The sequence below is a fragment of the Aspergillus uvarum genome (assembly GCF_003184745.1).
Source record: "Aspergillus uvarum CBS 121591 unplaced genomic scaffold BO82scaffold_35, whole genome shotgun sequence".
In the NCBI taxonomy this organism is placed as follows: Eukaryota; Fungi; Ascomycota; class Eurotiomycetes; order Eurotiales; family Aspergillaceae; genus Aspergillus; species Aspergillus uvarum.
In genome coordinates, this window is record NW_020291332.1 from 90062 (window position 1) to 118024 (window position 27963).

Consider the following 27963-nt stretch of genomic DNA (forward strand, 5'->3'; position numbering starts at 1 on the left):
ATATCCCTAAAATATATTCGTCTGATAAATGTGCCAAATTATTAGTTACTGTGCGGTATGGTCAACCATTGCGGCCAAGCCCGGAATAGTCACTTTTCTTTCGTTCACTTCATCGCCCAAAATGATTGTCACAGCTTCCGGCTGGCCTTTAGGATAAAGCTATAAGCGCGTCATACGCGAATGGACTTTCCCGAAAATCATCCTTTTGAAATGACACTAAGCTATCTCAAGGGGAGTTGCAAGGGGGGCTGAGTGTGATATCGCACTCAATCTGGCGACTACATGGGTTCCGGACGTTAGCCATGGTCAGAGTATGTTCAAAGATTATACTCTCCAAACGAGAAGTCGCATGCATGCTGATACAAGGGGCACACCAAAATCCACACCAACTTACACGATCTGTTGCTCCAGTGATTCCCCCCACCTTGAAGATTCCGTTAGCGGTAATAAGACCTGTGTGAAAAGTTCCAACACTGTTTGAGTCTCTTTCCTATAAGCATGTAATCCTGGACGGGACTTCCATTAAGGAGGTTGCAGATAGTTTCGACTCTGTTGAGAAAATAATTCCGATCTTCGAGATAAAGTTTTCTTAACCGATCATCAGATAGCTTACGCTCAGTCGGTTTCCGGGCCAGAGTATCTCCAATCTTTGGATCTCCTCCTAAACGCGACAATTTTATATCGCGCGTCGTCCTAAATACTCCCTGTACTTGGCTGTATCCTTTAGGCCCCCTTCTTTGCCAAAAATGATGAGCATATAAGGTTTAGATGTGTGCGCAAAAGTTATCCGTTGACTCTACTCGATGCAGCTGGTCTTCGGATTTGCAATTGATACCGTCCAACGAGAGTAGCCGAGAACAATGTGTGTGCCCCATCATGTGGAAAAGTCTGCGAACACATCTTGTCCTCGAGGATTGGTACCATCCAAAGGACGCAGCATCTTTGTCGTATTAACAAAAAATCCATTGACTATGCCTTCAAGGTTCAGAGTTTCGTATTTAATAATGTAGTGGCTTGGCCGGCACTCCAGTCGTGGGATCAACAAATCCTGATTCTTGTTAGATCTTTGGATGGAGGATAAGGCGGAAATTTGACAACACCAGAAAAAAGTAGTACTACATCTTATCAAGTTGCAGATTGAAAGGTTTTGTGTGAAACATCCAAGTCAAAGGTATTTACACGTGAAAGGCGGAGTGGAAATGCCTACTAAAACGCCTAAGAGACTGATTGACTTGCTCCACTCGCCTAACACGCTTTATTAAAGATTGGCTATTCAGCGTAATTTCTCCACATGTTTAAGGTTCTTCTACAACAGTGACGTAATTGAAGTAAGAAGGTATTGGTAACTAATCACGGTCGTGACGACTCTACGAAATCACAGTCAACCTTTATCCATGGAACCCGCACTTCTCCCTCACAATCAAAAGTGCATATAATATTTACAAATATCAAGTGGCTGTGCAAAATAAGCGTCTAACTGTGATAGCTGCCTTTCTTAGAATTTGAGGGCCTTATGCCGCGATTTCGGTGAATCATATTTTTTAACCGTCCCAAACCTACATTGTGGACACGTAAACAGTTCGTAATAACACGAGAAAGCGTTAAGTTAGAAAGATGAAGATTGACTCGACAGCTTAGACAAAATATGGGTTCCAGTATTCTGTATTCCACAATTCAGGCTTTGTGGCGAACTATCATAGCACAGAACCTTTAGGTTCTTCAGTTTACTGCAAGGCGGTTTGCATGCGAAGGCGGCAATGTGGCGATAAATGTTGTAGAACTATTTTCGATTTCGCGATGGAATTAGCCACGGCGCCCCCAAGTACAATGAGAATGCATCAGGGAAGCACAGATTGGAAGGGAAATGGTGATAAAAGGTCATCACTAACTCGTGATTACCCATTTGATTTTCCTGCGCTCGGAAATCCCGTCTCGGCTTTCTTAACAGTTCTTCTTATCTTCTCCCTCTTTGTCCTTGAATAGACCTCATGCCCGACCCCATTATCGTGGCTCACATATAGAATGGACCCTTATCATCTAACAGAAATCAGAGTGATTGTGTCCTCACGCGCTGTCATTTCAGGGTGTCTGAGGGCTGCCACAATCATAATCTCTCGCACTACGGGAAAAATCATAGCAGTTTTCAACTCCGTGACCCCTGCCTCCAACTTTCCTGCCGGAACCCTGTACACAGACTATTCCCCATATGTCCTTCTGCCTGGACTAGTTGACACCCATGTTCACCTCAACGATCCCGGTCGTGCCGATTGGGAAGGTTTCTATACCGGCACACAAGCCGCTGCATCTGGCGGCGTTACCACGATCATTGACATGCCATTGAATTCCATACCTCCTACGACAACAGTGGCTAACTTAAAAGAGAAACTCCGTGCAGCACATGGCAGGTGCTGGGTAGATGTCGGATTCTATGGCGGCGTCATCCCCGGCAATGCAGGCGAATTGAAGGCTCTAGTGAAAGAGGGTGTTCGCGGCTTTAAAGGATTTCTGATTGACAGCGGGGTAGACGAATTCCCTGCTGTTTCCCTAGATGATATCCGAATGATCATGACTGAATTAGCCAATGAGCCCACGAACCTTATATTTCATGCAGAGATGCCTGGAGATACTGAGCCTCCACAGAACGGCCCGGTTGAGGCATACTCCACGTTTCTTGCATCACGTCCATCATCGTATGAGACTCGTGCTGTTGAAAAGATTCTCTCTCTAGCTCCCTTAGCTCCTAATCTGCCTCTGCACATCGCTCACCTATCTGCTATGGAAGCAATTCCATCGCTTCGCAAGGCTCGTGCAAACGGCATTTCAATTACTGCTGAGACCTGTTTCCACTACCTCTCTCTGACTGCCGAGGACATTCACAATGGTGATACCCGCTACAAATGTTATCCTCCAATCCGGTCGCGACTCAATCAAGACTGTCTCTGGGAGGAATTGGAGCGCCACGCCGATGATGGTGTCATCAAGACCATTGTATCTGATCATTCCCCTTGCACTCCAGAAATGAAGTTGCTGCCCTTATATAATCCAGACTGCTTCACATACGATGCCAGCTCCACGATTCATGAAGGCAGTTTCCTCCTCGCCTGGGGAGGAATTTCTTCTGTCGGACTGGGTCTTTCCATTCTGTGGAATGAGCTAAGCCGCCGAAGGAATTTGGACACGAGCACTGACGCGACTAGTATCCAGCATGCCCTTCAAGACATTGCGCAATTATGCTGCATTAACACCGCCACCCAAGTCGGCCTTGGGCAGCAAAAGGGCGACCTTGTTCCCGGTCACGACGCTGACATTTGTGTCTTTGACGAAACGATCGCTTGGACTGTTGATCCCAGCACCATGCGCTTCCGTAACAAATTATCTCCCTACCAAGGTCGCAAGCTCCGTGGCTTAGTCCGAGAGACATGGTTGCACGGTGAGAAAGTTTTTAGTAGGGAATTTGGTTTCACTAGCAAGACCCCAACCGGAAGATTGATCCTTGCAAATGATTGAATGATCTTTGATCTCTGAATTTGGAGTATATAAACAAGCCTCCTGATATTTCACCGTTCTCACCCAACTCTTTAAATAACTACAAGTTATTCCATACTGCCAATAAGATATAAATTTAAATACTGGTTTTGAACTGGTTTGAAGTGTTCTGATCAAGTTTAAACCTAATTTCAAAAAACCAATATAGAACTTCGTTTGAGGTGTTAGAACGTGACAAGCTGCTTTGGTAGGGTTGCCTTTGGAAGGTTGGAGAAGCTTGGCATGGGACGGAAGGGGCTGGAGGAAAGAAGTGTTAGGTGACCATTGTTCTTCATGCAGGTATGGTTGCCCATTGGATGATCTATGGAAAAAGATCTGGGAAGCGTAGAATCGGCCGTGCTATATGGTGACGGGTTGTGCACGCAAAAGCACTGTTGTTTGGATTGTTACTTTAAGCCTAAGAGTCCTTTGCAATCTCATTTCCGTAAAGCCATGTATGTTTTCTTCATGTGCCTCTGTCGATTTAAGTCATGGTATCTATGCAATAGAGAATTTTTTATTACTATGAGGTGATACTCCTGGTGAATACTTGAGCGATGTACGTGAAATGATATTGGAGGCTATGATTCTCAGTCCATGGCGTGGGGCATCCTTCTACCTGTGCTATTCATCATGGTATAGGGACTTGTTTATATACATACATAAAATTCCTGCGAGACCTCAACAAGAAGCTCCAGTTTGGACCCGAAAATTCTGGTGAGGTTGGAATTGTGGCCTTAGAAATAATGCCAGTTAAGTCTAGGATAACCTATCCAGCCTTAAAGGAAGACAGTATGGTTCGCGAGGTTATGAAGATAATTCGTCACTTACTGCAAGAGTGACCGAAAATAGTTTCATCACGACAGAATCATTTGCTAAAGATGATTAATCTAAGATTGCAATCTTCCAACCGTGGCGGCAGAGATTTACACTCTGAGGTATCCTAAAGTATTTCCATGAGGAGAATTGAATATAAGACTGAATAGGAGGAAAAGATTGATACTGGAAAGAATGGATTACCACAGGATATTCCTTTAAAATCGTCCCGCATGTCGATGGCAGGAAATCAACCAATGAAATGACCGGGCTACTTCGTACTCGAAAGCAGTTGCGAAACTATTTCGTCCCGTACTATTTCGTTCTATGCTGAACCCAGCAACTGGTTATCCGTCTCCCAGGGGCATGACTCAGAATAAAAGAATTTAGTTTGATTGTGCACTGGGCGAACCTAGAATGAGACTCTGTGATCGGCATTTCTTTTCATTTTTGTTATAGCACACCACAGCCATTTCATGGGTTAGTAAATGATTCACCATCTGGAGAGTATTAACAAGGTGGTGTCTGTAGATCAACCATGTCGTTAGATTTAAAACTCAAATTTATCACCACCATTTAAGGCACTTAAAAGTGAGAATTAGTCGCTTTGCTCCGAGGTGAGAAGTTTATTCTGTGATATCTTTTAGACACACTTATAAAGACAATTTATATCACTCCATCATTATCTCTTTGCTGTTGGACCTGCGATCAATTTCCGAATTAATACAATGTCTGTTATTTATCGCCCATACTCCACGGTATCACTGCGCCGCACTTGCTTCTCCTGCATTCGCCCCAGGGCTAACAGAAACCTAAGCAGTGACACCGAAAAACCGACGAAAAATGAGCAAATGAATAAAAAAAAAAAAAACTGAGGTTCCACAAAATGGTCAGTACCAAGACAGGTGTTGCAAAAAGGAGAGTCGAATGAAGGTTGAATAGCAGACACGGTGATTTGAGAATTGTGATTCTGCAAGAACACAAACCGAGTCCATTAGATAAAATGGCAACGAAATCTCAGACACGTCAAGGATGATGATGATGATGATGATGATTACGCTGACCCCTCGCCTAAGGCGACATGCAGGATCCACTACCTATACTTTCTATGTACATCTTGTGAACGTGAACTATTACTTTCTGGACGAACTTAGAGCCTCGTCAAGGCCTGTGTGGGCCAGTGCCTGGGGTTGTGTCTTGCCGCCCTTGTGGCGCGCGACTTCGAAATCTCTGCGATGCCTCCGCGAAGTCCAGGACCGCCCCGAGGACGCTGCTGTCCGGCGGGACATCTTGTAGCCTACCTTCCCTACCTTGACCTGCTCCTCCTAGCATATCCGATATGTTATTTGAGGCTCCTCCAATCTTCTGCCGCAGTGTTTGACGTATTGCGCTAAGCCGCGGGCAGTCGATGAGTACGTGCACTACCGTTTCGGTGGCCCCACACTCGCGTCGCTCGTCTGCCCGGAAACCATATTGTTTGGCATACGTTGCCAGCCACGAATGGCCTGTCCGAAGTTGCGTGAGCAGGTATGCTCGATTTCGAGGGAGCGAGCCATATAGACGACGAGACCTGCTGGATGGCAGGCCTCGGTCGATCCGGCGCAGGTGCCCTCCATTTTTCGAGGTCCTCCATTCTTGTTCCCACTCTTGGTAGATCATTCTGCGTATGTATCCTTTCTCCCGTGAGAGAAGATGTTTGAAGGGGTGCTTCTTCTCTATGCCCACTGCGTCCTTGGCCAGCCGGTTCAAATCGGTTTTCCGTGTGAGACCAAGAGACGAAATGATGACTCGAAATTCCACACGTTCTGACTTGCTGTGCTATGCTACGATGGAGTTTCGAATTTTATGAAATGATACGTAAGGCATTAGTGTGTGAATAGGTTATCAGAAGGTTTTTTTGACAGGAAATTAGTTAAATGATGGCTTGTATCCTAGGAGCCCGTTGCAAATTAGGGACACTACCCATCCAGCTTGCTACGACTGATACCGACACGAGCGATAAAAGATTACCCTTTGTTTTCACAACCTTCGTGAGCAAAATGCGGCCATTTTAAACAATCTCTTGTAGCTTGAACTTCTCTTGATTCCACAGACTCTGGGACTATTGAATAGGACGCGGTTTTGTGGCTCCAGGGCGAGGCGACGACAGCTCTGCTCAGTTTTAGCCACGGTTTCTGGGGGATCATCGAAGAAGTGAGATCAGATGCAGGGACCTTTGGAATAATCCCTTCAACTGCAGGTTGGAAATTTTATGGTCTTGTTGTCGAGCAGATTCATGATCATTGCTGATGTTTGTAAAGGCGCGCGCCGGATGTGGTATTGGCTAAATCAGCCGGGAATCTCACAACTTAGTAACTCGCTTAGTCGCTTCTCCAGCAGTTCCATCCCTTCAGGTGTCTTCCAGACCTCATGCGACGCGTTCTCAACAACATCCCAATTCTTCAGGTTCTTTGTAGATCTGGTAAGATCCTCTTGAGTCTTGGCCCATTTTTGGCTCCTCCGAACCTCTACACCCGAGCTGACTACTACCAAAGGTATATTAGACATAGGGATTTGGCGTGCCGCCTGAATTTCAGATTTCGTCATAGAGATCGCGAAGAGGTTCTCTTGAAGCTTAGCTTTGATGTATTTTCCCGTCTGATAAGCACTGCAGCCGTAGACACGATCCTCCCGAGTCCGCCCTTTGAAGATAGCGCCAATAATGCGGTCCACGCCAAGTGGCGAGAATATCCCTTGAAGCCATAGAAGAAAGCCATGACCCGGTGAGGCTATCATGGGCAAATAATCCTCGTGCATGGTGTCAATGAGTAAAAGCCCTGATACTTGGAATATATGCCGGCTGCCGAATATGCGGCTATAAATGCCACCAATTCCGGCAGAGACGAGTACCCAGGGTCCTTCTTCGTCAACAAGGAAGAGAGCCTCAGAAAGGGTATCAGCGGCCATTCCAGCCGAGTAGGGGGAGGGGGCATTATCGGACCAGGCAAGACCCGGGCGATCCCAATAGCAGTAGCGAGGTATCATGCCACGTTGGTAAGCATTATGAATGAAGGGCTCGAGAGTGTGCTCTACAGGGCCCTCGCCACCTTCAATGAGGACAGTAGGGAATCTCTCATGGTAATTAGTGTTTCTGGTGAAATTACCCACGCAGTGAAGGTGGATTCGAAACTTGTCACCTTGGACGTAATACCTGTTGCCTGGGGCGGGCAAAGAAGTGTCGCGGACCCGCAGGATTAAGTTGCAAGTGAGGAGAACAGCGATGATCCCAATAGTAGCCATGAGGGCGGTCTGTATAAGCACTGCAGTCCATTTGTGAAGGGAACGGCTAGTTTCAGGGCGACCTGTCAGACGCTCTTCCTCTCTGCGCTTACCCCACTCAACGCAGCGAGTCTGAATGATGTTATAAATGGCAATGAATGTGGCCCAAGAGACGGAGGCCAAGCCCACCCAGCCTTCTTCAATGAGGATACGCGGTACAGCGAGGATGATAATCATATCGACGCAGAGAAAGGCTGCAATTAGTATACCCCAGAAATTCATAGGTCTTGATGGCACAGCGAAAAATAGGAGAGTGGTGATGAGGTATGCTGCTGTAAGGGTTGCATAGGCGAAGCAAAGGAAGCCGGAGCCCCGATCATATAACATTCTGAAACTGAAAAACATTGAAGCCAGCAGAAAAGTCCACCAAATACAAGAAATGGCGAGAAAAAAAGAGGAAAGACCATGAATAGCACGAATGGTCCAGAGGTTGTATGGGGAAACCTTTATTGAAATCACATCAGCTATTAGCCCCTCTTTGAATACTTACAATTTGGCAAGGAAACACTTACAGCAGGATCGTCAGGATTGAGGAAGGTAGAATGTTCGTGTGATAAGAGGCGTGTGTATTCTGTAGGTGCTGGAGGTTGGCAGTCATCTCCATTAAAGTGTGTCCTCTCCTCTCTTTCCAGGTCAACATTTCGTCCTAATGACCGCGACGGCATGGTGCCATTGCAGAACACCATCGAAGCTGGTTTCAGATTGTTCTGGCTGTATATGCGACTTAAGGATTAATAAATTTAACACGGAAACGTGAAAAGATCAGGTCTATGGTCGACTCTGAAGCAACGAGAACTGAAATCAATTCACTTCGACATTTCGACGTCACTGAGGATAATAGGAACCACAAGATGTTTTTTTTTTAATTTTTTGTCAAAAGGTTCACCTAATGCGAGCTAGCTTTAGCCATTCCCAGGGTATTATTAGTTCCAGATTATCTCGTCCTGCTTTTTCTTGCCACGCGATTTAACCCTGTTATAGAAGGTAGTTGATATCTAAGGTAAAATGTATTGACAATTCATCGTTAGAGGTTTTAAAGACGGGTACGATAGGGCTGGTATGTCCATTCTTTCGCTTCTCTGTTCGATTCACACACTGTGAATGAGTTTGAATTCTTATCGGGATTATTGCTGTAAACGGAATTTCTGACATGTTAACAAGCGCACGCCACTGTATCATGGATAATCTTTTCATGCTACAGCAAATTGCTTTTAGTGCGGCATTTTAAAAATCCTTAAAATAGCAATACATGGATGACACGGATACCTTGGCATACTGAAACATGTTTCTGCGGTCTGACTTTATGCTCACCTGCTTTTATAACCACCCCACCATGTTTTGTGCTAGGTCCTTACATTTCTCTAGCAGATTTCACGGTTCATCATTTTGGACTTTGGGTCTCACCAGATTAAGATTGGCCCAATATCTCTCTTGAGTGTACTTTACGTCTGTTTTAGATTTCCTTTGAAAGGTATTGGAATTTTGCCCACCAGCTTGAGAAGTCTATATCCTGCTTTCACAAACCATGGGCGAATTCAACCTATGTTTCCTCGGTTCAGGTTCTTGCATGCTTCTATCATGAACCCTATATCTGAAGTAAACCGAGTCCCATAATTCATACGAAGCGATTCGAGACACATCGAGTTCTGAAACGTGGACAAATTATTCTCATATATGGTTGGCTGATTCATGACAGCCTGGCAGGACTATAGACTCCTAGATGTATGAAGTATGATGTCACTTAAAACATATGTTCTGATGCTCCCTTTCTCTTGATTCATATAATTAGCTACGCAATGAACAGCATCGTAGAAATAAATGATCTTCCTTGTTTGAATCTCATTCAAGTCTATTTGCATACCACATATCTGTCTGATGGATGGTTTAGCTTTAACAGCCAGGGAGCTCTCGACAGCTGGAATGCCCTGTTACTTTGGATTACAAGATTGCCTGACTGGTACGTCACCCATATTTTTGTTTTCAAAAGGTCCCGTGTTGACTTCGTTTTAAGATCCTGGTAAACTTCCAGATGTATGTTCAATATGCTGGGAATCGCTCAGCCCGGCGTCCTTTTTCCGCCTTCTTCCCTGCGGACACATATTCCATCTCCCATGTATAGATACATGGATTTGCAATGAGGATGCTCGCTGTCCTATCTGTCGCTGCACTTTTTATTATCTAAAAAGGCCCCAGGTGAGGAGTATCTTACAAAGAAAATGCGTGCCAAACCCCACGAACCAACAATTTCGATTCCGATATTTCTCTAAGGCTGTCAGAAAATTTCTTATAAGAATATTTGGTGGACAGACTTCAAAATAAGTTAATCAGATGCCATTCTCAATCAATGGTAATTTATTATTGCTTGTCTCTCGACTTCAGTGAGTGTAAAGGGGCATTGGATTGGGCGGGAGCCGGCCTCGAACGGCTTTAATCTTGTTTCGTTCTTCAAATCTTGCGTGGCTGTAATCTTTTTGGTTGTCTTGATATACCAGGGTTCGATCCGAGCGATGTCTTGGAGAACGCTACCCGAACGTCCCAAAATTAAAGGTGATTCTCAGACAAGAGACACCGCATTAAACTACTAGTTGTTTTGACAATAGTATTAGTCTTCTACCACATATTCATATCAATGAATGATCGATCTGGGGGGTGGTAAGGCTGAGAGTGTCAGGGCTGAATCGTCAGTTGTTCAGGAATAAGTCCGCAATTGCCACGACATATGATACTGGTTCCGAATGTGGGATTGACCTACAAATCATGATTGACCAGAGATCATGTGATTGAGGCTAGTAATATTGAAGGAGCAAAGTTTCATTTCCAACCGAGCCCGTTAGCCTGACGCAGGAAAAACTTTGAATGATGATTTATGCGACTTTTGCCCGTCAGAATTTCAACGCTCCCAAGAGGTTTGTGTTGCCTGCATATAAAACTGCGGCCGAATGAGCGTGTGCAGGGTGCAGTCTGCGTGAAATGCATCTTTGACCGTGGACGTGCTGGATCATAGAGTTCGATAGTGTGACCTGACTGCCAATAGGGTTTGATTTGAATCATATTGGGGTTGTCAGTTTCGAGTGACGTATTGCTATACCCTTCGAATCTCAATGACGTCGCCATGTCGTAAGAAATAGCCCTTTACACAACGAGGGAAAGCTCTGTCATGAATATGATGGTTAACGTGGTAATGTTCAAGAGCCCGTATTTATATACTTTTGTCAAAAACTTATGCCTACTCATTAAGAATACCGACAATGAGGCCTGACCTAGCTGGCATAAATCAAGTTTCGGGCACCTGGGGCTTTCTTAATGCCAAATATGTATATTACACGCCGCTCGCGCTATTCGATATAATTCTTTTGCAAATTACCTGTCATTGATCCGCCGAAAATTATCCGACCATTCATCTACTACTCTCTTCACATATCACGAACCTCAACCTCAAGAATTCTTAAAATGTCTACAACGGGTATTTTCTTCAAGCGAAAGGGGGTTTGAGTACCTTGTTCTTGCTTTCCCTGAAGAAGTCGCGCAGTCTCAACTCATTGCCTACTAGTTTGCTTGGGATTATTATTGGATTTACGGTCTTCGGAATTTCTACCCATTATCACACCGTTGCAAGGTACATAGTTCCCAATAGTTTTGAACTTCAGGTGAGTATAATTTCTCTTAAATGTGACTTCTCCCCACATGTCTTATCAGTGGAATTCCTTTCCACAATTTTCTTCGCCCAGGATTGCTAGCTCTTCCGATATATCTTCCCTTTATCATGAGAACAAACTGGCTAAAGTACACATCGTAACGTACGTTTGTTAGAGCATACAACTGAGAGTATCGCGAATGTTTTCCCAAATCATGCATATAGATGACAAGGTGGACAATATCATAGACCATGACTCTTGATTTAACAGTGCTGGAACAATGTATCTTCACAGTAACCAGAGGAGGACCTAATGAATTCTCAAAATAAGTACTGCTCAGAATTCTCTAGTCCCTTCGCAATTGAAGTCACTGACTTCTGTGACCAGCTGTGGCTCTCCTTATCAGATATAATGGTACTGCATAATGTAGATGACATCAGCGGCAAAACAAGGGGTAAATTTGTATATATCATCGTGGTTGCTTGTCTTCATTTCTGAAGTTAATGTTATTGTGTCTCTTGCCAAGAGAAATCAGGCAGACAGGACTCACAATACAGATTCAGAAATCGACGCTGTGGGCAAAATGTTATTGCACTGGGATCAACTATCGCCATGGCAACGTGACAATCAATTTATACATTCAGGCTATCGGACTGTGTCTAACTCGTTTCGCGCTTCGTTCGCAAGCCTTGGTTATGTCCATAACGAATCCGTCAACATCTATTCTCATCTCATCCCTGCAATTCTCCTTGCACTCTTTAGCATCCCGCTTCATGCAAAACTCATGGCCGAATACACAAGCGCCTCAACATCAGATACCATAGCATTGGGCTGTTTTGTCGTGGGAGCTGTCCTATGCCTGTCCATATCAGCAATCTTTCACACCGTCCAGAATCATTCCCTGCACATAGCACGCATTACAAACCAAATGGATTATATTGGTATCGTATTGCTAATCGTTGGGAGCTTTATTCCGAGTATATTTTATGGGTTTTACTGTCACTCTGTTTTACAAACAGCCTACATAACCATGGTCTGTCCTCACAATCTTTCACTACCTGAAAGAGGGAGCTTACATCAATTTACAGATAGCTTCTCTTGGCCTATTGTGTGCTGCTATCTCAGCAGGTCCTCAGTTTCGGCATCCTAGATGGCGGCATTTTCGTGCGAGGATGTTTATTGTCCTTGGACTGTCAGCAGTCTTCCCTTGTGTCCATGGGGTCGTAAAGTTTGGCGTCAGGCAAATGAATAACCAGATTGGACTTTTCTGGGTTATTCTGCAGGGTTCGCTGTACATCTCAGGGGCCTTCATATATGCTGTGGGTCATATCTCATTTTTGTGATTTAGTGTCTAACATGTTCATTTCAGATTCAATTACCCGAGCGTCTATACCCTGGCGCGTTCGATATCTGGATGAGCTCTCACCAGATCTTTCACTTGATGGTGGTCATGGCCATAGTATTTCACCTTCAGGGTTTGATTAATGCTTTTAGTTACAATCATAGTTTCATGACCACACATTGCTGACGATATGACTTTTCTGTATTTACATTTGATTTACAATTCTATTTTCCAATTGTTGATCGCACTTTCGCAGGGTTGGATGTTTGTATCAGCCACTTCTGGCCTGGCTATGTGCTGAGCAGTGTTTTGCACGCTGAAGGACATGAAGATGAAAATCTCGACATAACCTTTTTCTGTGAACTTGGCCCTCTATTGTCTACCGAGTTTTGCAAAACTGCTGAAGCCACTGAACTTGCATGCAATAAAATAAATCACTATGATACAAAGCCCACAGGTTTTTTCAGATATCGATATATTGATATCAACTCCTCTAAATGCACTCCACAAGCTTCCCTACAGACCTTTCAGTCACAGTACATAGTGTCAACCAAGTTCACGAGCAAATGTGGTAACGTGATTTTCAACGAGCCGGCAACATCCGTATCAATACAAGCCACATATTTGCATAGATCTTGATATTGATCAGCTAAGCATATATGAGAGAAAAAACTTTCTATTTGTTAATCCCAAATATACATCCGAGATGCTTAAGTCCAATTTGAACTAGAACTTGAAAGAATAATGATAGTTGAAGGTCAATATGTCACAGAATTTGTATCAGCATTCTATTCACCTTATATTTACTATACTAGAATATCTCCGGCACTTAGACCCTTGGATTGCACATGATGGTGTGAACCCCGAGGAAATTGATTTTAAATTGAGATATTGAGAAAATAAAACTATCCATTAATTCCATGCCCAATGATGCTCCGTCCACGATGGACTCTGAAGCAGGAGCTTTGTTGGGCTTAAAGTGAATCTTCGTCCCTATCACGAGCGAGGTAGCATAAAGCCACACCATTTCTAGATAATGTACGTAACAGTCAAAAGAAAAAAACAAGAATCGCCATTTACAGACACCGTTAGTAAGGGTTTTGTAAGTAACAATGCACAAGATGTACATTATCGAAATGCTGGCGAAGAATAGATGCTAATACTCTGGACACTTATACCTGCGACCAGCTCTGACTCATTCCCCTGTCTGTAATCAAAGGCGTCCGCTCAGACGCAGGTGCTAGGTCTCCAACCGCAGGGGCCAAGGAAGAAGAAGATGGGCGACTTGAGCCCCGCGATGGGAAGAAAACCTGGGAGTGCTTGTTTATTATATGCCTCAGTCGCCCTCCGCGGACCTTCTTCATGAACGCCAGATGGTCGCGGATTCCTTCCGATGCTATGACCCATCCGTAGTCATTGATTTGTCTTGAGGCATGCAGCTCAGGGTCCCTTTTGCGGTGCCACAAATACCGAACCACCTTGGAGATGACTTGGTCCGGGATAAGTCGAATTAAGAAGCCTAGAGGTAATGCCATAGCCCCAAGCAAAACACTTACTAACCACTGCGAAGGCTGGTCAAGACACTGCACGGAGAAAACTCTTCCACCGAGAAAGATGATCATGACCTGGCCACTGATGATGAGAATCTGAATAACGATAAACCACCTGTTATTTAATACGCCCTCCATGAAATTTAAATGGTTGTCAACTCGGCGGCAGCTGCACGTCTTCATTAGCAAGTGACTACTGGAAGGTTATCTCGTTACTTGCTTGTACTGGTTGAATATCTGCATGAAGACAAATGTGTTGAATACCACAGTCTGCATACACCTGCTATCCCACATTGAGAAGATTGAATGACCAACAAAGTTCAAGGTAAGTGTCACAGCCAGTTGATAGATAGCCTGGCCAGTGATCATCTTCCACATTGTCAGAGTGATTAAAGGCGCCGATTTGGGCTCGGGCTTACGCTCGAGAACGTAAGGCGAAGGCGGATCCGTCGCTATTACAATATTAGGAACATCGTAAGATTTATATCTAGGGGAAGAATACCTAGTGCAAGAGCGGCGAAAGTGTCCATGATGAGGTTGACCCACAACAGCTGCACTGCGCTAAGGACCGAATTTTCATCTCTACTAGCGACAGCCGATACGAAAGTAAGGGCGACAGCAGTGATGTTGACGGTTAACTGAAACTGGACAGATATCAATTTCTATTCTTCAAGCAGGTGAAAACGAACTGACTTGGAGGAACTTTTTGACGGCATCGTTGACTGTGCGACCCCATGCTATTGCCTTCACGATTGATGTAAAATTGTCGTCCATTAGGATGATATCTGATGCCTCTTTGGCAACTTCAGTACCAGTGACGCCCATTGCGAAGCCAACATCGGCAGTCTTAAGTGCTTGCGCATCGTTCGTTCCATCCCCTGTCACTGCGACAGTCTCGCCAAGTACTTTGAGCTGACTGACCAGCGCCTTCTTATCGTCTGGACTTGACCGCGCAATGACCTGCAATCGGGGAATAAGCTCGTTCATTCGATTATGGCTCAACTGGCGGAATTCATGACCTTCTATGGCGATACCACCAGGAGTATAGATGCCACATTGCTGAGCGATGGCTTTGGCCGTGATTATGTTGTCGCCAGTCACCATCCGAACAAAAACCCCAGCATGCTGACACTGGCGGACCGCATCAGAAACTCCTTCGCGAACAGGGTCATGGATGCCGAAGATGCCTAGCATCGTCATGTCCTTGAAGATCTGTTCAAAGCCTGCATTTGCGTTTTCATCAGTCAGTGCGCCATGAGGCGGCCATTCTTGGAAGTCCCGGTGCACAAGAGCGATACATCTCAGAGAGCGAGACCCGTAGTCAGTGATAATAGCATGCAGGTAATTCCTTTTCTTTTCGGAGAGCAGTTCTTCCCCAAGACTATTGGGTGCCTCCTGCACAATTCGCGTTGATTGGCGGAGTAATATCTCTGCGGCACCTTTAATCAGTATTCGATACTTTCCATTTTTCATGCGAACGACCACCGCCATGCATTTGCGGCCCGAGTCGAACGGGAAAATGTGCACAATATTCGCATTAGCTCTCTCCTCGCTCACTGGACCAAGTCCGAGCTGCTCTCGCGCGAATGAGAGCAACGCGGTCTCTGTCTTAGATCCAATAAAAATCGTCTTCCCATCACGGTCGCTTTCGAAAGCGGTCGAGTTGAGTGCAATTGATTGGCGCAGGTGAGTTTTGATCGATGATGAAAGCTTGGATACAAACTTTGAGGCTGAAAGAGTCAATGGGTCTAGTGCAATAGCCGCATGGTCTGAAGATAGTTGATCTCCGAATCGTGCTGTAGTGCCTATGGTCGCAGCCACGACGCTCATCCTATTCTCGGTAAGCGTGCCGGTTTTGTCGGAGCAAATAGTCGTGGCATTTCCCATAGTCTCACACGCTTGGAGTAATCGTACGAGGTTGTTATCATTGATCATTCTGGTTGTTGCAAATGCGAGAGCAAGGGTAACAGCCAATGGTAGCCCCTCGGGTACTGCTACAACGACAATGGTGACGGCCACGATTAAAATCTGCAAAAATGCCTGACCTTTTGCCTCTGCACCGCCCTGAAACTCCTTAAGGCGGATCAAAAATTTGATGAATAGCACCACGAACAGTATCAGGCCTGATGTCAGGCCTAGTTTGGCAATGTAATCTGCCAAAAGGTTCAGCTTTACTTGCAACGGGGTGATCTCACACTCATCCTGGAGGGACATCATTGTTCGGCCATACGTTGTATGAACCCCGGTAGCAGTGACTAGGAAAGTACCCGTGCCCTCTTCAATCTTAGACCCCGACAGAATGAAGGGATCCATCTTCTCCAGGTCTTTATTTTGTTCAATCGCGTCGTCCACTTTGTCACCCGGCGTTTTTCGAAGATGCTCTGACTCTCCTGTTACTGAAGACTCATCGCATTTGATGCCATGACCGTCAATCAAGATCCCATCGGCCGGGATTATATCACCGGGTTCCAGGAGCATCACATCCCCGACCAAAATATCATAGACAGATACCTCCACTGTCTTGCCTAACCTGATGACTCTGACATATCGGTCTTTTTTCTTCCTATTAAGTGTTGCGAATTGCCGTTCTTTCTGCCAATCATTCGCCGCGCCGACAATCACGACAACAAAGATTGCAGCAATGATTGCGGCTCCCTCCACCCATTCTACACCTATTCCTCGCACAGACTGGGGAATACCCACGGCGAGGGAGATAAAAGCGGCAATCGATAGTAAAATTAACACCTTGTCGTTGTAAGCAATAAAGACGAGCTCCCAGATCGATTTGAGCCTCTTCTCGGGAAGTTTGTTGGTTCCAAAAACCCGTTGCCGATCTGTATATTGTTCCTGTGTCCGCTTTGTTGCCGAAGCTACGGTGTGATCACGCGACGGCGCCAATAAAGCTGACTTAGGTGGTGATGTGAGAGTCGGTGAAACCACCTCGTCAAAGCCGGCCGTGCTATCTACCACAACCTCCTCCGTGCTCAAGCCACTTCTCAAGTCAGTTCGTAGACCTTTCTCCAGCCCGCGCAGTCCCCCCAAGGCTCCAAAGGCGTCGAAGCTCTTCGTGATTAGGAGTTTATTCAGCTGGTCTGGCGAGAAGGCGAACTTCTTGTTTCCTCTTTCCAAATTGGATTCTCCGCTGGGTTGTGATGTGAGTGTGTCTGCTGCATCGCCGGTATTGTCCTTGCCGTTGGATCTGCGAGACGAGGTACGTACACAGATGTCTCTGTAATGAGTTGATGTTAGAGTGTTGCTTCTTGGGTGTACAGGCGTATCGCGAGGTGGCGTCAATGACAAAGAGGGCTGAGGGGAAGGAGGCATTGCCATTTTAATTTGGTCTTTTTGGCAAGAAATAATTCTGGAATTAGGTCACACAGACATAGTTTGGGAAAGTTCAATATATAAGGTAGTAAACCAAAATTCCTTGACATCTAAAAAATATTGGCTCATTGTTTTAGGTGCAAGACACATTTACTGTCTGACGTACACATGACACGTCTATGTCACTTGACTAACAGCATCGCCGAGCTTATGTAATCGTCATCAGTTAACGTGATCGGACACCGAACCGTCGCGACAGCGAACCGTCGTTTCTCACTATAGCTACCACTAAAAAAAAATAAACTTCAACTATTTATCTGAAAATCTGTATTTAGTAGTACTAAGATAATAGAATATACTATTTTATACTATATCTACATATTATCTAAAATACTTACATATATAAAAGAACCTTTTAACAATAATTACATAGTTATGTATAGAAAATAATGTTTATAGATTTTAATCCTTTTTGATTACAATTATCTAATAATTATAGGTATTGTATATTCTTCCTCTACAGTAGAATCATCCTTATATATATTTTTATTTCAATTCAGAGAAATAGTTGAAGTTCTAGCTTTTAGTAGTAGCTATATAAAAGAACGACGACTAACTGTCGCGCCGGCCTTGATTTGCGAGTTTCCTGCAGTTCTTCCCTCTGTTGTGTATAGCCCTTAAGCCTTGTACAAAATACATTCCCACCTTACCCCCGAAGTCATCAATAGCAAGTAGCGGATTCAACCACGCTATAGATAAAGTACTTAGCTAGATTGTTAGTACGCAGAGATACCAGCACTGCAAAGCCTTGAAAACCTTGTGAAACACAATAGATCGGCATCGAACTCAACCAACAATTCCCTCTATCTGATGTTGTCTGACTCCTCTGCTGTTCTTGGTCAGGTCTTTTCCTTTGCATACGGCTTTTCTGGAAACCTGAATTACAAGTTTTACTCCTTGTCTGTTCAACAAGCATATTGTGAAACTACATTAGAGTGGACTGAAACTAGCAGGAAGAATGGTTTATGGTGTTAAGACAGCATACTGTTATTAACATGTAGTATATGGATAGTTAATAATACCTTATCCTTTGAGGAAAATATCTAAACGAAGAACGAGTGACAAAATAGGCGAAGGTTACAGAAAACAAGTCACCAAGCAATTCCGATACAGAAAAGATTAGAATAAAATAGAACAGAGTACTGGTACCCTGTTGAATTGTTTGCATACGGATGTTATCACGATGCAAGCAGAACACCGCTCTACCCGCTCGACCTGCTCTACCCGCTGTACTTGTTATACCTTATCGACCTAGTTTACCTTCTACACCCTGTTGACCTGACTGCCGACCCAGACCGTCTTGCACGTGACGCACAGGCTGCCAAGACCCTCCCGCTCCCGATCCCCTGCCTATGAACCTGATAGCCTGACCCCAGTAGCTAGGATCAAGAGAACGGTTTATAAAAACCTACCAGCCTGAACTGCTTTTCCTACCACCCCCAGCCAGCCCGCACCTTGGAAGATGTACAAAATTGTCTGCCGATAATACAAGTAATTTTCTCATTTGGCTAAGCTGACACCACAGTTTACAGGAAAGCTCGAGATTCTATTATCCTGGCAAGCGTATATCAAATATTGCTGAATCTGGTGTGAAATTTGTGTAATCGATGCCCTCTGCTCTCCGATCATAGAATAAATCATTCGATATATTACCACCGATCAAGTCTGTATTAATTAGGCGATTTTTCGGGCTTCTAAGCAATTCTTTCACTTCCTTCTCTCTCTTGCCGAACTGAGGGGGGATTACGTGTTAGCTAGACCTATATTAGATACTCTCGAGTCAGTGTCGTGGCTTAGCAAATTCAGTATGTACCCTCGCACCAATTATTGTTGCTGGTGAGAGATCAAGTGGCAATTAAACTTTGTACGGGTGAGATTGCGTGATATCGCGCGACAGGGGTGATCGCTCACCCTTCCTTAAAGCGCACTCACCCGATTCACCCCCGGTCGCGCGACCGGAAAGCGGCCTCACCCGCTAGCTCACCCGAGCGGCACCCACCCGCCTTCTGGCCGCGTTCAAGCCACACGCCGGGAGGTTAGTAGTTGGGTGGGTGACCACCAGCGAATCCCTTCTGTTGTATGTCTTTTGTTTCCTTTTTTTTTTTTCTTCTTCACTTCAACTCCATCAAACTTGGTTAGGTATAGTTAGTAGCAGTTGAAAACTTGCGTTGATGCCGATGTGTCCAGATTCTCCGTGATTAAAATAGGAAGATGGCCGAATCCCGAAGTACTCGAGAGTGTAACAATCCCCCCAGACCCAGTTGGATGGTGGTAGCATACGCACATATGAGAAGACAGCAAGTCCGGTTGAACCTTGGAATGAGGGCATTGCAAGCATAAAGAATAGCATCGGGACTTGAGAATGGCTGCCAGCGATTTAATCATTGCATGTGATGGTCATGACACACCGATGCTTCTTAAGACTAATCCGCGGCATCATCTAGCATGTTCTTCCAATGTTTCAATGTTTTCCCTTGGTTGTCGACCCGTTCGTCGCTCGGACCAGCGTAAGGTAGGAGCATCTGCACTATGGACGCGTGGCCATTATCTCTCGCGCATCGTAGGGCTGTTCTTTCTTTGGTATCGACAATGGAAGGATCTGTTACCTTCAACAGATATGCCGTGACCTCTTCAAATCCTCTTTCCACAGCATAATCCAATGCTGTTTGGCCAAAGATATCGAGAGCGTTTGGGTCACTTCCATGTTCAATCAGTAGTTCGACTATTTCCTTTTGGTTTCGTTCACTCGCCCAATGGAGGGCTATTTTATTGGAGGCCCTTTGGCGAACATTGACGTCAACCGCATTTTTAATCAATAATTCGACAGCAAACCATTGGCCTGACTCTGCAAGGTCGGCGAGGTGTTCACCCAAGTTCGATAGAGAAAATAGCCCCTTCGGACTAGCTTCATCGGCGACAATCGCAAGTTCGTCTATCTCGTCGGGATATGGGGGCATCGATAAGACTATGTGGAGAGCTGTTTCACCTCCAAGGTTTGTCAAGTTGAGGTCGGCACCGGCGCTGATAAGATATTTCATCATGGCGAGGCCTCGCCTTACTGTTTCTCCTTGACTGTTAGTCAAGTCAAGGTCAACACCAGCGCTAGTAAGATATTCCCTCATGCCAATGCCTCGCCTTACTCTTCGTCTTCCTGCAGCTTCATGAAGAGCTGTGTTGCCTCTTTTATCTTTCAGATTGACACATGCACCAGCAGAGACAAGAAGCTCGACAGCCCTTTCTTGATGTGTGAACGCAGCAATGTGAAGAGCCGTGTGCCCGTCGTCATTTGGCGAATTGACTTCCGATCCGGCACTAATGAGGTATTCAATCACGGCTGATCCTTTTTGTCCCATTCTTGCAGCCTTATGGAGAGCCGTTTCGCCTCTCTCGTCTTTCAGGTTGACATCCGCACCAGAAGCCACAAGATACCTCACCACTTTCAATGTCCTTCTGACACCATATTCGTTCAAAGTGGATAGAATGAGCAAAGGAGCTCTTATTTCAGCACTGATCTTACCGGATAAGGCGTCGGCTTTGGATTTATCTAGTGTGTCGTTGACAATTGTCGAATTTGGGTATAGTGCTTTGTCAAGCGATAACAGAAAGAAGAAAGATTTATTAATGCCAAGCGCATGTCGCAGAGCCAATCCAAGGGCGACTCGGGTTACCGATGGATCGACTCGGTGCATTTTGCGAAGCAATCTGAGACAACTTGAAGCCTGAAGCGTCTCAGCTTTGGGAAGTCCCTCACCCAAGGCCGAACTGATCAAAACCTCATCCCAGTTTTCAGTGAAAGCGGGAACATCAATAAGGAACTCTAGCCATCGACAACTGGCTTCATCCCGCATGTCTGGGAATAAATAGGATTCCTTTATTGGCGTCGTGCGAATCCTCATCCTCAACAAATATCGAAATAAGGCATAGTGATTGTGCTTCAGCGCCCACTGTAGCTCTTGCTCATTAAGCCCAAGGGACTTGTGAATGTAATCGGCGAGTCTCATGGTAGGTGAAGTATTATGTTCGCCAACGGTTCCACCTGGTAGTGCCAGGTCCCAAGGTCGACTGGAAGGTAGGGTCCTATCTTCGATGGTTTTGCAGAAAAGAGTCCACATTGTTTGGTCATCTGGTCCAACTTCCTTCAAGTGAAGAAACCAATAGTCTCTGACATAGGAAAGAAAGGCGCCATTTTGCATCGTGTCTGTTGAAGATGATCTATGATACTTAGGATCCTCAAGCGACTCTAGAGCAGCTCGAACGTTGATGCGCGGTGATCGCCTCGCCCAGGATGATTGCAGCTTCCATATCAATCTATTTGTAATGGAACTGTTAGAATAGATTGAAGATGCGCTTAGGAAGAGAGGGTCGATCACGAGTTCTTTCTCAGCCTTCACTAATTGACGAGTGAAATTGGTAAAATTTAAATACGTCATGCACAAAAGGCCAAAGTGCTCATTGACCTTTTTTGCGGGATCCTTGTTCTTATTGTGGAAGAGATGTTCCTTGACACTATGATGAGTGTAATGAACTGTATGCTCTTCGTCATCAATGAATGTCAAACCGAGACATCCACGGACAATCCGATTCATATCATTGGGTAGCCGCTTTGTGTTCAGAGACTTATCACCGAGGGAGATGCTTAAAGCTTCCCGGTATTCTTCAATGGTCAGTGGGCGCTTCACCACACCGCAGTATTGGAGCAAGTCCATTGCATGGTGAGAATCCTTTCCCTGCTGGATTCGATGAATCTTTGAATCAAAAAGCTCAGCCAAACCACGCGGAAGGTGGTTCAACGCATCAAGTATGTCTTCATCGCAGTTCTTTTCACACAGGTCTCTGATACATAAACCTGCCCACAGAAACCTAAGTGAGATCCAATTAGGATTTTCAACTTCAACACAATGGTTGATCCCTGGATATTATACTTACATTCCCTGGGAGCCCTTCAGTAAAGCATCCACGATTGTTGTGACGATTTCCTGATCTTGGGGGACCAGCTCACCATCCTCCAAGCAATCATATAGCGTTGCAGCGATGTATCGTTCCATATCGACGTTGAGCTTCCCCTGATCAATCACAACGCGATGCTGTGGCCGGCCCCACTTGAACAAATCCACCTCAAGGCCCGGACGACCCGTACAAATAATCTTCAACGCCCCGACCTTTCCTTGGGAGAGCATCCCCAGAGCCCTTGCCATTTCTCGAATCTGAGCCGTCTCACAATCGTCTATTCCATCAAGGACAATATAGTACATCCGCTCTTTGACCATTCTCGAGAGGAGGAATTGTACGGTTTCGTTCGTGTCCAGACCTTCACAATCGTGCTCAATCGAGAGCAGATCTTCGTGACTGCTCCTCTCAATCAACGAATCAAGCAGCTGGCGACAAATGCTGCCGACGATGTTTCGCGCCGAAAGAGATGGCTGATTGTCTGCTTGACAGAAGAAATGCGCAACAGAATCATTTTCACGTCGTGCCGAATGTAGAAAAGAGACCACATTAGACATCAGAACAGTCTTCCCCATGCCCATCGTTCCAGAGCACCAAAGAATTGATGTCTCTGGATTAACCTTCCACTCAAGGAATGTGTCGTCATGCAGTAGCCACTCGGCGGTTGATTGGACTCGCTGCTTTAGAATTCGTTTCCAAGGTGGAATGTGGTCGACGGGAGACAGATGCTGTCGGATTTTGATCTTCAAGGACGCCCTTTCTCGCTTTACCTGGTTGATCTGCCACTGCCTCGCCTCCTCTTGGCGGTGTGCTGAATTGCTGAAAAAGTTCAACGCAGATGACCTGTACGAGGAGTTTTCCTTGCTCTCATATTCCAGCAGCATTTTTGCCTCTTGGTCAGCCTTTTTTGAGGCAAGAGAGACCTGCAACATTACCTGCTTCCTGGTGGAAGGTAGTCTCTCCAAAAATGGGCTGAACTCGGACTCGAAAGGACTCCAAATGGAGCAGATGGTCTGCAAGGCTGATCCTCGACGAGACACCTCGATGACCTTGCTACATAGCTCAACTATCACGGCATAGTAGTCACACAATGAACGCTGAAGACCGGCATGCCCATGGTAAAGCTGGCCAAACTCTTGAATGGTGGGGCAGGTAAGACCGATGTCCTTAATCATGTTGGTGACCTTGTCGAAATAAGAGGCGATATTGCTGGCTACGGTTATGGCGGTTTTGATTCCACCCCAAATCAAGGCCGCCGTCTCCGGATGGGAGCTGACAAATGTTTCCACAGCCCCCGCAAACTGCTGCGTTGCGGTCAGAAAGGTACATAGTCGAGGGGCGATGCTTCGCCTGGTCTTGCTCGCGTTCTCAGCATCAAGCTGGGCGACAAAAAACAAGACACTCCCTGCATCAGGGACTGTCGTGTTGTTTTCAAATTGTTTGAGTTGCTCGGTTGTTAGCACCTGCTTGAAACTGGTCAAGGCTTTTGTCAGGGACTCTGTGGGGTCCACGTCTGTTTGGCTTTTGTTCTCTTTGCGAGCTAGTTGGAGGGCCATGTGCGTGATCAAGGGCAAGCAATGAATGAAAAAGTCTGGCACAGCGACCTCCGATGGGCGACTTTCTCTGGTGGTTCTTGTTCGAAGCGTGTACTGTATAACAAAATTGACTGAGCAAACACCTGTGGCGAGAGGTGACGAGAAGGCATCAATGCTAGGTAATCTCATCAAGTCACGCGGTGGCGGTGCACATCTAGCGCCTCACCCCTGCTCTTCGTTGGGCGTCCATTTGAGCTCCTAGAACAGGCCAAAATGCCAATCATGCACCTTCGGGGCCTGTGGCTGTGCCAAGCGAATAGGATTCCCGAATCCCAGATCTGCTTTAACCACTTGTCAAAGCCGACCTTCAGTTCGATGGTATCTGAAAATGCTCACTCTGATGTGGCATTGGCCTGCGTGGGAGACAGAGCCGAACAGTCTATGCCATGATCGAAAACAATGATCCTACCAATTTTGTCCATCCATTCTCCTCGCGTGGAGGGGATGTGCTTGACCACAGATGCTTCGTCGAGAGAGGTGTCGGGAGGGCATCTACGGCGGTGAAGCCGGTGTTGTGGACGAGCACATCCTGTCCGTTTCGTTTCGCATCAGTATTGGCGCAGTGACGGATTGATCCAACTCCAGTTCCACGATGTCGAGGCTGTAAATAGAAAGCTAGGGTTCTCTCCTTGGCTTTGTTGCACAGCTGACGAAGACGCGGAAGCCTCTCGACGGTAGACATTAGCTATGGCCGCTCTGAGGCGCTCATCGCTGTGGCTGGTCGGCATAAGTGCTTGGAGCATTCCAACACTTCATAAAGAGGTGTCAAGATGGTAGACTGAGTCGAGCTGATGGCATTTCTAGACGACGTCGGCAGTAGGAGGTAATGGATGGACTCTGAAGAGTAGAGTCGGTTGGTATGGGGCAGAGTCAAATTAGGAGAGTGAAGCAAGCAGAGGGCTTTCAGCGGAATGTATCTAACAGGGATGAAGACTCGCATTGACTAAAGAGCAAGAGCGCAGGATGGTAGCCCGTGAGGTGGTGGATGAGCACTGGTATTAAATCGAATCCGCGGAAGTCCGGGGGCGAGGGGGGGGGGTTATAGTACTCAGTCAAATTGCGCGCCTTCTTGATTCTGATCTGCCCGCAATCCCCCTCCCACAGACCAGTATGGTTGTACGATGGGAAGGAACTGACCTTGTGAGAGTGTAACCATCATTGCGATCTTCGTGACGCGTGCCTAGGGACTGATCCAGACTAAAGAATAGAGGCCTATAAAGTGATCACTGCAGTAAAACTGAAACTAGGCCACCAGCGTTGAAAGTTAACAAACCCCAGAATGCCAGAGATATCAGTCTACCGACTTCTACGAGAGATACTTTTGTACAACCCATGCGATAAGATTCAAGTTCAGATTTCCCATCTATAGGTACACAAACAATGCCGCGGAGCAGCAGGTATCACAAGATAAAAGCAATTGAAGCAATGTACAAATCAAAATGAATGTGAAGAGGTAAGAAGTCTAGAGCGAATCAACCCTCAGGTGCAGATGCAGCTTGCATTAACGTCATTAGACCAACATGAGCCCCGATCAAAAGTCAGTGAAAAGGAGTCTCGTTGGCATGTCATCATGATTGGTGTAAGAGGTCATTATCTCCGGATTCTTTCAACCGAAACGCCGTTTTCCCAGTTATCATTTGATGAATGATAGAGCTTTGCGACGCAGCTTAGACGTGACGGAAAGGCTCGTACGCGTTGGTGCGGCCGTTCTGCTGCATGGGAACGTGGCCCGGGGGAGGAGGGGGCGGGTAGGCGGTGTTGGTGTAGGCGGGCTGCTGGGGCTGGCCGTAGGGGCCGAGGGGCTCGTAGGTGTAGGGGGCCTTCTCGGCCGTGACGGCGCGGGCGGTGTTGCGGTGGTTGTAGGGGGAGCGGCCGGAGCAGCAGCAGGTGCTCAGGAGCCAGAACAGGGAGGCACCGAGCGAGAAGGCGACGGCGAGCCAGGTGGCGACATAGATGTTCTTGCCCATGTGACCCTTGACGCCATACGATTCCAGCTCGGTCTTGAAGACGCCCTTGAGGACGGCGAACAAGGCGGTTGACGTCACGGAGGCGGCGGTCGTGAAGAGGAATGCGACCTGCAGGCGGGGGTTGTTAGTGCAAAGCACGGAATGGAAGGAATGCATCAGAACGTACGGCAGAGACAAGAGTGGTCACGCAGCTTCCCCAGCGACTGCAGATGGCGAAGACACCGACGACCAGTTCGACGATAGTGGCGATGAATGCGATAATGTAGGCGATGAACATCCACTTGGAGACGCTCTTGTAGACCTTCAGTTCCTTCTTCACGCTGCTGGAGAGCGCGTTCTCGAGACCGGACTCTTCCAAGTTCCACACCTCCAACGGGTTGAACCAGAATTCAGCTTCGGGCTTGGAGCAGTTGGTCGTCTTGTAGTCGTTGCCGTTGGTGATGTTGCCGGAGCAGTAACCCCACAGACCGACGGTGTAGAAGTCCTGGATGTTGTATTGCTCCTCGATCTCCTCCAATGCGGCCGACAGGTCGCCATCCGAGACACCGGCGAGATCGCTGATGGCGGAGGTGATTTTCGCGGTCGTCGATGAAGTTCCGTTTGTGATGTTTTGGAGATTGATCTGGATTCAGGTTAGTCTGGCACATGCACATGCATGCAGACGCATGGTATACATACTCTGAAGAAGTAGAGATTATCCAAGGTACTGGAGCTGGATTTGGTACAGCCCAGCCCCACCATGACAATACATATCAAAGAGGCGATGGTGAGGACATAGGGGGTGAAGATACAGACAATGCGACCGCCTTTACCCATGATGCCGATGACTTTTGAAAATGTGATGCTGTTTTCGGTAATTCAAAAACACTTGTCCGGGGAAAGGTAGGAGTGGACAAGGTTGGCAGGGAAGTTGATGAAAGGAAGAGAGTGAGAAAAGGCTGGAGTCAGCGGGCAGAGGCTGGGCTTTAAACAAGTAAATAAACGAGTGAGCCGAAGGATCGTCGGGACGGGCAAGCAAGCAAGCAACAGATGATGTAGAGTTGAGAGAGAGGCGCAGTCAGCAGCAAGCAAATAATGCGGATGGTTGGGAGCAAATTTACAGCCAAGTCGATCAGCGGACCAATCACGAGATGCGCCGCACCAACTACGCCACGCTTGTTTCTATTTCGATAATGCAAGGTTTCCACCGCAACACGGGAAGAGTGGGTCCATTCACTGCTCTTTTTCTCTTTGTGAGGGCTTTTGACACCGCCAGACCCTCGTGGCGGAGACTCACCAGCCCTACCGCCACGTCAGTTGTGGCTGCGTTAATACGCGTCTTATGGAGATGGAGCAGACCCTGCAATTCTACGAGTACGGATAGCTAGAACGGGACTCCCTGAGTTCGATGGAGCTCAACCAAACCTGAACCCTTCAGCACAGTCTCAACACGACTGCGGAACTTAAAGATCACAGACGAAGGATCCGAGCCCGCCCCAGAAGGTCAAACTTATCTGATACACAGTGGATCGACTCCAGCGATCATCAGTCGGATGAGCTTATTATTCATCGACCTTCTCACCCGCATTAGTTAGAGGTTGGAAGAGTCAGCCCATTGCCCAGGGCCCAGGAAAAGCAAAACAGGAGTTTTAGGCTTCCCCGTTATCCTCTTGGCAACATTCATCTCCAAGGTCACAGATAGACATCAGCATTTGAATCCGGGGAGAGTACGTACGTACGTACCACTCGCTGCAGATTCTGCGTCTAAGCCTCAACACACGCACGTCGCGTCTTGGCTTCATCTGCCGCGTTCCATGGAACCCATCAGGAACATTCGCCTGACTAAGCGGGAGGGATTTCTCCTGCATCATAAGAGAGCTTCAAGGCAGCTCCTAAATTGCGGAT

General features: G+C 46.4%; 6 protein-coding genes across 6 annotated transcripts; 2 read left to right on the forward strand and 4 right to left on the reverse strand.

Moving 5' to 3' along the window:
• Positions 1 to 1797: 1797 nt before the first annotated feature.
• Positions 1798 to 3624, forward strand: BO82DRAFT_384270 (allantoinase; the record flags this gene model as incomplete). Its single annotated transcript, XM_025638090.1, has 2 exons — positions 1798 to 1822; positions 2045 to 3624. The coding sequence occupies 2 exons, from the start codon at positions 1798 to 1800 to the stop codon at positions 3505 to 3507; spliced, it is 1488 nt and encodes a 495-aa protein (XP_025490813.1). The 3' UTR covers positions 3508 to 3624.
• Positions 3625 to 6669: 3045 nt separating this feature from the next.
• On the reverse strand, positions 6670 to 8324 carry BO82DRAFT_375447 (uncharacterized protein; the record flags this gene model as incomplete). Its single annotated transcript, XM_025637479.1, has 2 exons — positions 6670 to 8103; positions 8172 to 8324. The coding sequence occupies 2 exons, from the start codon at positions 8322 to 8324 to the stop codon at positions 6670 to 6672; spliced, it is 1587 nt and encodes a 528-aa protein (XP_025490814.1).
• A 3502-nt stretch (positions 8325 to 11826) lies between these two features.
• BO82DRAFT_384272 (hemolysin III family protein) lies at positions 11827 to 13029 on the forward strand. Its single transcript, XM_025638091.1, has 3 exons — positions 11827 to 12327; positions 12383 to 12613; positions 12664 to 13029. Exons 1-3 carry the CDS (start codon positions 11878 to 11880, stop codon positions 12820 to 12822), a joined length of 840 nt encoding a protein of 279 aa, XP_025490815.1. The 5' UTR covers positions 11827 to 11877; the 3' UTR covers positions 12823 to 13029.
• A 472-nt stretch (positions 13030 to 13501) lies between these two features.
• Positions 13502 to 17595, reverse strand: BO82DRAFT_355328 (calcium ion P-type ATPase). Its single transcript, XM_025635422.1, has 4 exons — positions 14880 to 17595; positions 14689 to 14830; positions 14407 to 14638; positions 13502 to 14355 (listed from the first exon to the last, which is right to left on the reverse strand). Exons 1-4 carry the CDS (start codon positions 17514 to 17516, stop codon positions 13809 to 13811), a joined length of 3558 nt encoding a protein of 1185 aa, XP_025490816.1. The 5' UTR covers positions 17517 to 17595; the 3' UTR covers positions 13502 to 13808.
• A 4789-nt stretch (positions 17596 to 22384) lies between these two features.
• Positions 22385 to 24366, reverse strand: BO82DRAFT_105586 (uncharacterized protein). The gene has a single exon (XM_025629756.1). The coding sequence runs from the start codon at positions 24239 to 24241 to the stop codon at positions 22493 to 22495; it is 1749 nt and encodes a 582-aa protein (XP_025490817.1). The 5' UTR covers positions 24242 to 24366; the 3' UTR covers positions 22385 to 22492.
• Positions 24367 to 25445: 1079 nt separating this feature from the next.
• BO82DRAFT_355331 (SUR7/PalI family protein) lies at positions 25446 to 27103 on the reverse strand. The gene is made up of 3 exons (XM_025635423.1): positions 26758 to 27103; positions 26246 to 26701; positions 25446 to 26187 (listed from the first exon to the last, which is right to left on the reverse strand). The coding sequence occupies exons 1-3, from the start codon at positions 26893 to 26895 to the stop codon at positions 25780 to 25782; spliced, it is 1002 nt and encodes a 333-aa protein (XP_025490818.1). The 5' UTR covers positions 26896 to 27103; the 3' UTR covers positions 25446 to 25779.
• Between the last annotated feature and the right edge of the window lie 860 nt (positions 27104 to 27963).